This window comes from Limanda limanda, chromosome 5, assembly GCF_963576545.1.
Source record: "Limanda limanda chromosome 5, fLimLim1.1, whole genome shotgun sequence".
Taxonomy (NCBI): Eukaryota; Metazoa; Chordata; class Actinopteri; order Pleuronectiformes; family Pleuronectidae; genus Limanda; species Limanda limanda.
The window spans coordinates 19567036-19577007 of NC_083640.1; the positions used below are offsets into that span (position 1 = coordinate 19567036).

The 9972-nt window shown below is 44.5% G+C and overlaps 2 protein-coding genes across 2 annotated transcripts; one reads left to right on the top strand and one right to left on the bottom strand.

The window, feature by feature from the left end:
* Positions 1–146: 146 nt before the first annotated feature.
* On the bottom strand, positions 147–2962 carry LOC133002502 (intracellular hyaluronan-binding protein 4-like). The gene is made up of 8 exons (XM_061072332.1): positions 2746–2962; positions 1831–1981; positions 1542–1682; positions 1389–1460; positions 1218–1295; positions 830–1004; positions 441–632; positions 147–212 (listed from the first exon to the last, which is right to left on the bottom strand). The coding sequence occupies exons 1-8, from the start codon at positions 2960–2962 to the stop codon at positions 147–149; spliced, it is 1092 nt and encodes a 363-aa protein (XP_060928315.1).
* Positions 2963–5652: 2690 nt separating this feature from the next.
* znf367 (zinc finger protein 367) lies at positions 5653–8420 on the top strand. Its single transcript, XM_061072257.1, has 5 exons — positions 5653–6126; positions 6915–7065; positions 7321–7440; positions 7804–7942; positions 8049–8420. The coding sequence occupies exons 1-5, from the start codon at positions 5848–5850 to the stop codon at positions 8311–8313; spliced, it is 954 nt and encodes a 317-aa protein (XP_060928240.1). The 5' UTR covers positions 5653–5847; the 3' UTR covers positions 8314–8420.
* The last annotated feature ends 1552 nt before the right edge of the window (positions 8421–9972 follow it).

A 9972-nucleotide genomic window follows, 5' to 3' on the forward strand; every position in this document is an offset into this window, starting at 1 on the left:
TGCCATATTATTTATTCTCCAAGAGTCAAACTCTTCAATAGTGCAATAGAACCCCAAACCTTAAGAACAGCGGGGACTTGAAAACAGTGTTGGGAAGTGCAACAGATTCTTCCCCACAGGAGTTGAATGAAGACAAGTGTGTTCAGTTATCTTCCGGTTGGAAGAGCAGGGAAGTCTTCTGGGTCGTCCGGGTTAGGAGCCAGACCATCCTCCTGACACGAGAGCAGACATTAACAACTCGAGATCGTCACACAGTTCCTATTATTTTGGTTTAGTATCCAACAGTGGGAGACAAGTTCACCAGGTTTTACTGTTTAAACCACCAGCAATCAGTCTGCTAATATATAAAATAGGAAAAGTAAATATCAAAACACGTTTAACATCTTTAGAGACTTTATAGTGTAATCTGTTCCATCCCGACACATTAGTTGAGAGCATACCTTCTCCAGTATCGGTTTAGGTCTCTCTGGGCGATTGGTCATGCCACCTCGAGCTCCTCTTCCTCGCCCCCCACGGCAGGGCCGGCCAAGACTCCCGAAGTTGATGTCCAGAAGAGAGGTGATGTCATTCACAGACCGACGGAGGAAGTTGCCTTCATCCTCCATCTCCTCCACAGGGGAGGACTTGAGGTTCTGAAGATTGGAGGCAAACGCCAACATAGTCGGAAACTTGGTTGAACGTGACATGTAGAGCTAAACTCAATATGTAAAGTGGGATTCAAAGTCATTTCTGAAGGATTGGTTTGGAAGCTACATCACAGAAGGATGAGCTTGAAGTCACGGCTCGTCTTTCCTGTGAGTGGGTTCTATTAAGTTTTTTACATCCTCACCTCCAGGTGCTTTGACTGGTGGATGACTTTGGCTTTGGAGGGAATCTTGTTCTCAGTTTTGCGTATATTAAACTCCACCTTGGGACGACTTATCTCCTGCATGGCCTTCCACTCGTCCAGGGTCATCTCCATGGCAACTTGGACCACCATCTCTCCATCCTCCTCTTCCGTTGCCCTTTAATAATTGGGTTAAATTGCAAACAGAGGGTTGAATCCATTTTGAAAACACTTATCATAAGCAACAAATGTATCTGAAATACAAAATAGGAATCCAGCAGATGTCTTGTACTTTTCATTAACAAACCTTATAATTTACAAAAAAATTATATATTCAACAGGTGAACTGATGACGTGTCAACTTTAAAAGATGTTTATGTGCATTACTCACGGATTCGGATTTTCATCCACAGTCATTTGGGCCTCCTCTGCTTTGACTGGAGCATCAGATGACACCTCCATCAGTTCACTACAAAATAAGGGACACAGAGAAACAGTTACATGTCTGTACTGTGTTCAGAGTGTAAAAGCTGTAATTTCCATGTTTTAAAAGTTCTCCGACCTTGTGGCCTCTTCAGCACAGCCCCAGTTCCAGGGTCCTCTGCCTCCCCTCTTTTCCTCAGGAGATATTCCTCTGCAACAAGCGTTAGATCAGTCATTAAAACACAGTGAGGGAGCGTGAGCTTTTTAACTGGGCAGCCTGAACAATGCTTACGTTCCATTGTGTCGATCATATTCTCTCTTGCCCCTCAGGTTGAAGTTGTCTAGGTTCCTTGTGTTTCCTCCACCTCGTGCTCCTCTCCTGCCTCTGGGCCCTCCTCGGCCCCTGAGGTCAGAGTCTGCATAAGAGGAAGGCCTGAGGGAAACCAGATTCAAAACTCAGCTCCTAAACGTCCCAACCAGCTGGTGGAGTATTGCCTAAGACATTGTCACCGGCTGTGTGTCCTCTGCACTGTCTCTTACTGATATGCAAGATCTGTTCTTGTATGAAAAGTTACACCTACTGTGCGATGGAATACTCCTGTGGCCTCTCCTCCTGGTTGGCCCTGCGCTCCCCAGCAACACCTCTCTTCATGCCCCTCTGAGCCTCCTCTCGGTCCTCCCGGGTCTCCGCCACTGGTCCAGGACGAGCCTGTTGCTGCTGCTGCTTTTGGACTGAGGACACAAAGTAAAGTCAATGTGATATTCAACTGTGGTGTCTTATCACTCCCCCCCTAATGGCTAATGAACTATACGACAATTTAAGATAATGACGTGTCTGGTCCAGCAAATAGTCAAAATACTTCCTTTGTTGGAAATGGGACCAATTATCAACTGGAACTGTACTTTGTAGAGTGCAAACTCATGCAATGGGCCCCTAATGAAACCACATTGAGATTCTGGATTTCTATTTGGATCTCTTTTCGGTGGAGGTAGTAAAGTTCACATATTACAATCTACAATTCTCCAACAAGTTGAATCCTCAGGTGGCTTTTTCCTCCTCCACTGGGAGCTGCTAAAACCAGCTCATGCAGCCTGTACAGCGGTATAATTTGTGTTTTTTATATATTTGTACAGTTTTGTTCTGATTTTATCATGAATAGTTCGTTATGTGCTTGATACCTTGCTGCTGGAAAATGAATTATCCAGTGTGGGATCATTAAAGTTTAAAAGATTTAAAATAGAGAAAAATATTCAGTGTGCTGGTGACTATTTTAAAGCTCTTCTGCAAAATGGAAACTGCATGCAACCTCACAATCTGTATTAGCTTGTGTTTGTAGAGTATATTCATACTTGTACAAACAGCTTTGAATGTGCTGGGAACCATCACCCAGACACGTGCACACCGGCCTCTCCGGGCTCAGGTGCCCGGTCATGAAGCCCCAGCAGCGGGCACCTGAGCCGTCCGGACCCGGTGTGTGGTGCGGTGTGGAGCTCACCTGGAGCTGGGTCCTGCAGCCCCGGAGCTCTAGGGACCCTCCTGTCCTTCTGAGACTCCTTCTGGCCGGGTTTCTTCTGCTTGCCTTTCTTCTCATCCTCCTGCTTATTCTTCTTCTCCTTCTCCACTGCTCGCATCATGTCGAACGGGTCCGCGTCGTCGTCCAGGAGTTCCCCGAACCGGTTCGCCACCACGCACCCGTAGGCGTCCGGCTGCATGTGAGCCAGCGTGTCTCCGGGGAGAGAGGAAGACATGAGAGAGGAAGACATGAGTTCAGACTCCAGCCTCCTCTTCTTCTCTCGGTGTGTGAACGTGCAGCTGTGAGAAAACTCCAGAATCCAGCGGAGCATCAAGCGCGGAGGCCTCTATTTCAAACGTTTGCACGTGTGGAGGCAAGCGAAAACACGCCCCCTGCTCATCAACAGGCTGTTAACCAATCAGTGTTCAAGTCCTCGGCCAATCAAGGTGCGTTATTCTCTGCTGCGGTCCAGTTACTTTTAGTTTATTAAAATTTAAAGTCTATGATGAAAACATAATCTGGACAAATGCATATATTCATCAGAGGTTTGGCTAATTTGGTATTAGCCAATATCACGTGAGTACTTATATCTGGTGGCTAGCTATCTTTCGTTTAAGGTCATTTAAGCTCTTCGTACAGTACCTGAGAGGAACGCAAATTAAGAAAACAACATGAAGTTATAACATTTATTTAAAAAATAAGCTCATGAATCCATATATATCTTTTGCATTGTATACACAGATGTATGTATTCTGAATGTGAAATTACATTAACATACCTCAGATCTGATTTGATCTGTGTCACTCACTAGCTGGATGAGTCAGGATATATTTTTCACAATGCAACTTAGCCCCATCTAGTGGTCAGCATAGAAAATGCCAACCTACTGTGTCAACATAAAGGGACGTTGGGGGACTGTGTTTGCATTGCTTACCAAAATAGTCATATTCAGCATGACGTGTAAATATTGTAAACAAATTTTGTTTATTATAAAATATGAGAAGAATATATTCAAATTGATCCGGACGATTCACATTAAACCAGAACAAGATTCAATACATTCTATTGAAGTTTATTTTTAAGGTTAGTGTGTGAGAGAGAGAGAGCGCTAAAGTGAGAGAGAGAGAGAGAGAGAGAGAGAGAGAGAGAGAGAGAGAGAGAGAGAGAGAGAGAGAGAGAGCACAGGCAATGAGGCAGTCACATAAAAAACAACAGAAAGGCTTCTGTTGCATGGCAGCGAAGAACTGGAACCACTCACAGGACCCTATGACTACACACTTTATTCACATGGGCTCCTTTTCCCATTGGACGAGAAAGCGCCAATAGATGACATCATACATTCTGAAGTTCTGAATAACAGCCTGTGTAGAAAGATAGCTTTTCTTTTATTATAAATGTTTGTAGAAGCACAACATTTACTGCTCAGATGGATCTACATGCAATACAGGAAAGATTGGGTTGAATTGTGTTTTTTCTAAATTACCCTAAGTCCTTTTTTTATGGTGGCAGCCAACATCAAAGTGCACTGATTATCCTTTAGCGTGGATCATTTACCTTATAGAACCAAATAAAAACTGTAATAATTAATCTAGGTCCTCTCAAAAAAACTACTAAACTGTTACAACTCCCTAACTGTCCATGACGGAGATTATGTTAATACTTGATCCTTGTAATCCATGCCTTCATACTGCCTCTCTTCCTGAAACATACTTTTGTACTTTAAGCACTGACCTAATACGTCATCTGTTTGACAGACAAGAGAGGTAATTCACCAAATAGAATTATATTTCTTCTAATCTAATGTGCTCCACTCTTAATCTTGTTATTATGTTTTCCTCTGTTTACCACTAGTCTCATAGCACCAGCCTTCCAGCATTATGTTTTTGTTATAGTTTCTCCTTTTGCTTCTGCTTGGATGAATGATATTTGAACGGTATTTTACTGTTTCACCTTTGAGAGTGTATCTGGATTCCCTCCCCCTGGAACCCACATGAATAAACAGATCACTTTAATTCTTCCTGAATGCCGTTTCTTTTTAATGTCTTGAGTCTGCTCTACTCTGAGAAGAGAAAAACTGTTGTGATAGTGAAACTGAATGTGGTCTTAAATAAGAAATTACCTTTGACCTGTTCTATCCAAAGTAAAGCTGTTTCATCTCACGTCCACAAAGTCATGAAACTTAAAACTAAATGGTGAATTGCATTTGGATCAACAATTTATAAAAAACTGTCAAATTAACTTGTATTCACTGTTTGACACGTCTCTTGATCTGACATATTTCCAGTGTCTTTGATCTTGACTCGTAAATGAATTAAATATAACACTGAATAGAATAACCATATCAGAGGCTGTAAACTAATTCAATATATGTATAATCTTTCAAACACGGTTTCTGTTTCTTGTCTGAAGTCACACAGTCCGTCCATTGTTCCTCCCTGTGGTGATTACGTAACTTTGGCGCCTCTGAGCCACCGTTTCCTTCCCTTTAAATTGAGCATAAAAAAAATCTAATAACATAAACAGACTCCTCAGCGCGGGAACGGACCATCTGCTCGTCCGCGGGATGAAATCACCCGCCCTGTGCTCCCATTGGCTCCCCCGCGGGTGAACACGCCCTCCGCGTGTCCTCATTGGCCAGCCTTCACGTCAGTGTGCGAGAGCCCGCGTTGAATGTTCAAATCCCATTGGTCCAAAACGTCTCGACCAATCACAAGCACGCTGATGGTTTCACGGTCTTTTCTGCACGGAGGGAAGACGGCCGCTGTCATTGGTTGGCTGTCGCGCCTCCAAACACGTGGCATGGGATCCTCGCAGCGGATTGGTCGGCGGGGCTCTCGGGCGCGCTTTTGCAACGCGGGATCCGGCACATTTCAGAGCAGATGAAGGAAACTTACAGTCATGATCGATCCTCTCTGCTTCTGCTGAGGAGCATCTGATCATCACAGGCTTCTCGAGGACTCCTCCTGGAAATGAAGGACGTTTTCACCCCGGATTGAGAAGTCGCCATATTTAAGACCTTTATTGTTTTTGGTGATTATTCTACTTTTTTAACTCGTGGTGACTCTTTGCTGATTCTTGGACACGATGGCCGACAACAAGCAGCCTGTCTTCTGCGAGGACTCGCCCAAACGAGTGCTGGTGTCCGTGATCAAGACCACCACCCCGATCAAGCCCCGGACAGCGGAGTCGAGGACGCCCACCAGCCCCGGCTTCAGCGACTTCATGGTGTACCCGTGGAAGTGGGGGGAGAACGCCCACAACGTGAGTCTGAGCCCGGGGTCGCTGAGCGGAGCTTCGTCCCCCACCAGCACCCAGACCCCCGGAGAGGGGGGGGACACGGCCCAGTCCCCGGAGCAGATCAAGGTAAACAACCTGTAAACAAGGTCCTCGGAAGTGATCAAAGAGCGGTGTGTCCCCTCATTGTCCAGTGTGTGTGTGGGTGTGACATCACACTGAGCAGCTTTAAATGGGTTCGGTCACAATCGTGTTGTTTGAGGTGCATGACAACACTGTAATACACGTGTAACAACTGCTTCAACTTTTAACAACATTATAATAGTTACATTATGTCTATAGAGATAGAGGGAGAGAGAGAGAGCATTCGTGAGGGTCTCTCCAATACATCCTAAACCGAATCACCTATATTGATATAACAGAAAAGCAGAATACATTTTTTAGGATGAGGCTATTTGAGCTGCTGAAGTGATGTGTTTTGCTCAATATGGCTGAAACGGTGAGTCATTTAAAAAAACGCCCGCGCATTAGGGTGTGACACGGTGGATTTTAAACCCCAGTCTCTTCCGGGTTCTGGAGCAGCTGCTCATGACGTCGATCAGCGCGCCAAAAGTGTACCGGATGTGAATGAATGAGAATGAACAAACGTGCCACAGTGTAACACGTGACACCTCACAATGAGACAGTGACTGATAGTGTGTTACATTGTATCAAATGTGTAATGAAACCACATATATAAATGATACAAGTAGTATTATGTGTCAGTACGTATCATCTCTCTGAGCTCTTTTTATACTGTAGGTTTACTTTACAATATTAAGTCTTCCAAATGTGCTGGGTCTGCTGCTGTCCTGACCGATAGGAACAAAGTGTTTTTAAGGGTTTAATTAAGTCATTGTGTGTATTTCTGTGCTCAGGATGGTATCCGCAGAGGTCGTCCACGCGCCGACACTGTCCGCGAGCTGATCAACGAGGGCGAGACCTCGTCCAGCCGCATCCGCTGCAACATCTGCAACCGAGTGTTTCCCAGAGAGAAGTCTCTACAGGCCCATAAGAGGACACACACAGGTGAGAGAGAGAGAGACACAAGGCAGCTGTAGATCTCAGACAAAGGTATCATGTGGTCGGCTTATTATAAGGAACATTGGTGTAAAAAGGAAAATGTCAAAGGAGATGTTAGTAGTATGTTGAGCAGGAAGAGGAATATCCTCATCCTACATGTTAAGGGTGTAGTGGTGATGTATTAAATGTTTAGTGCATGTGTACAGACCTGCTTGACATTACAGTGCTGTTACCATAACAACCTCCTGTTTGCTCCCCCAGGAGAGAGGCCGTATCTCTGTGACTACCCTAACTGTGGGAAGGCGTTTGTCCAGAGTGGTCAGCTGAAGACACACCAGCGCCTGCACACCGGGGAAAAGCCCTTTGTCTGCTCAGATAAAGGTAAAAAAAAGAGAAGCTACATAAAGTATTATTTACTCAAAGTGGAACTTTAAGGGTCTTTCACTTTTAAGGTACTTTCCAATGATAATAAACATGACTCAGTGAATTTTACTGTTTAAAATTTAAACCGACTGAGTTTGGAAAGTACCTGAGAAACACAGTTTAACTGAACTAGATGCAAATCAACAGTGGAATTTGTGGAACTTATTCTCTGTTATCACTTTCCCTTCAAAAACACAAATCCATTGTTACAATGTTAATATATAACTCTGTATTTATGATGGCAGTAAACCACAGAAAGGTCATGCTTTACGTCATTTAATGGCTCATTGCTCTCTTTCACACCTGCTGCCCTCTCCGCAGGATGTGCCAATCGGTTCACTCATGCAAACCGTCACTGCCCCAAGCATCCGTTCTCCCGTCTGAAGAGGGAGGAGCCAAAGGAGGGTCAGGGGAAGGCCCAGTCTGTGGATAACAAGGCTGTGGCAGAGTGGCTGGCTAAGTAAGTGACTGCACAGGACTGCATACACTGTGAACAGGTGAACTGAGCCACGGTTTCAGAAGGCATGTTGTTTATATGTTAAGTTAATGTTCTCTGTCCTTCCTAGGTACTGGCGAACCCGCGAGCAGCGTGCCCCCACGACCACCAAGGTGAAGCCGCAGGGCAAGGGGATGGCGGAGGACCAGGAGCAGCAGGATCCCATGGAGTTCCTCCAGTCGGACGAAGAGAACGAGAACGAGGAAGAGGAGGAGGCTGTGGAGGAGGAGAAGGCGAGCCAGGGTGGAGCCGCCAAGCAACGCCGCCAGGAGCAACGGGAGCGTCTCCACGGCGCTCTGGCACTCATCGAGCTGGCCAACAACCTGTCTCCCTGAACACCCCCCCGCCCACCTCCTGGTTCTGGACTCCCCTTTCCCTCCCCTTCCCAACCCGTCTTCCTGCAAAGCGTGCTGTAGCTGAAAAAAAAAGAAATCGTTCATAAACGCAGATCAAAGACTAGTTTAGTTCTATCAAGAGGTGAAACCAGACTTGGAGGAAGAGTTAGCCTGAGATCAGTTTTATGCACAGCATCATGTAATCCCCCCCCCCCCCCACCTCACAGCACCAGGAAGGCACAAGCTAAAGCACCTTATTCATCTTACATTTTATTCCTTTAGGCTGCTATAATTGTAGATTTGACTATATGAAGAATGTCTTTCTTTCTTCTTGTCTTCTACAGGCAAAGAAAGAGAACCTGTTATCTTTTTAATTGGTTTTGTTTGCACTTTGATGGTAACGAGTTTTTTTAAGTATATTATGAGTGCAAGAGAGTGTGTATGAATGATGTGTATATGGAGTAAGCTCAGACGGACAGAAGAATACAGGGTGTGGTCAAACTTAGGATCGTGTTAAAGTTGCATTCTGACAACTTCTCGCCGTGCTCCCAGGTTTCATAAGTAGAACTTCAGATCGTTTTAGCCTCACTGGTTCATTTACTCTCTAACAATGTGGTTAGCGACGGCTGAGAAAAGGAGATTCAAAATAAGTCAGTGGAGCGACTATAAGGGCGAAAAAGATGGACGACAGGTCTTCACTTCCCACTCGCGGAATCTCCCAAAAGCACTTGAACAATCAGTACGATTAAAAACGACCTAAAATGCCAAACAATCTTTGACAAAACGACCTGTCCCATCTGCTAACATGGAACATGTTGGCTTTAGGACCTGTAGCGGAGTCAACCACCAGGGGGCTTTTAGAAAGATCTGGATTCACTTTTGGGGAGTGGTCATGTTGTCCATCTTTATAAAGACCATGTGACGTGGTAATTTTTTATATGTGAACGAGAAGTGATCATTGCAAGCCTAATCCACAGGTCTGCTCAGGCAACAATTCAAACGCTTACGTTTTGCATCCGACTGCCTACTTACTACTTTCTAGATCGAGCTGATTATTATTCTACAAAAAGTGTTATTTTAACGAACAAGCTTATTTCCATTTTAACAACCGTTTCCTCGCAGATACAAGAAGTGTGTGTGTAAACCACCTGCAGTGGCCAAAACTCGTTTTCCAACCAGACAGCAGATGTTCAATAATGGATGTCAGTCGCCTTTTATATTAAAAGGTGGCAGATCAATTATGATTCAGAATCATTGAAGTGTTTGGTGAACCCATTTCATCTCATTTCAAAGTTAAATTATGAGGTATTTATTTGACCGTATATATATATTTTTTCTTTTTATGGCTCACATTTTGTTCATATGTTCGAAAACGCTCTATAATCATTCGATGCATGAAGGGAAATCCTCCAACTTCATCAAAACAACCCAATCAAGTACATTCGGAGATCACACTGATTTCTTTTGAATGAAGCACTTACTTAGTCTTGGATTAAGCTTGCAATGCACTGAAGATTAGATCTGTTGTACGTGTCCAGGAAAGTGGCGCCCGCTTTTTCATGAACTGATTCATGTAGTGCTGTTTATCCTTTTTGTCTTCTAATGCAACACTACATCCTTCAACACTGTATGATGCCTCTCATTACGGCCCCGCCGCTG

Coding starts and splice junctions, on each gene's coding strand:
- znf367 (XM_061072257.1), top strand. CDS start 5,848: ATGGCCGACAACAAGCAGCCTGTCTTCTGCGAGGACTCGCCCAAACGA. Junction 7,066..7,320: donor CCATAAGAGGACACACACAG/GTGAGAGAGAGA, acceptor TTGCTCCCCCAG/GAGAGAGGCCGTATCTCTGT. Junction 7,441..7,803: donor CTTTGTCTGCTCAGATAAAG/GTAAAAAAAAGA, acceptor CCCTCTCCGCAG/GATGTGCCAATCGGTTCACT.
- LOC133002502 (XM_061072332.1), bottom strand. CDS start 2,962: ATGCAGCCGGACGCCTACGGGTGCGTGGTGGCGAACCGGTTCGGGGAA. Junction 1,461..1,541: donor TATGATCGACACAATGGAAC/GTAAGCATTGTT, acceptor CGCTTGTTGCAG/AGGAATATCTCCTGAGGAAA. Junction 1,005..1,217: donor GTGGATGAAAATCCGAATCC/GTGAGTAATGCA, acceptor CAATTATTAAAG/GGCAACGGAAGAGGAGGATG.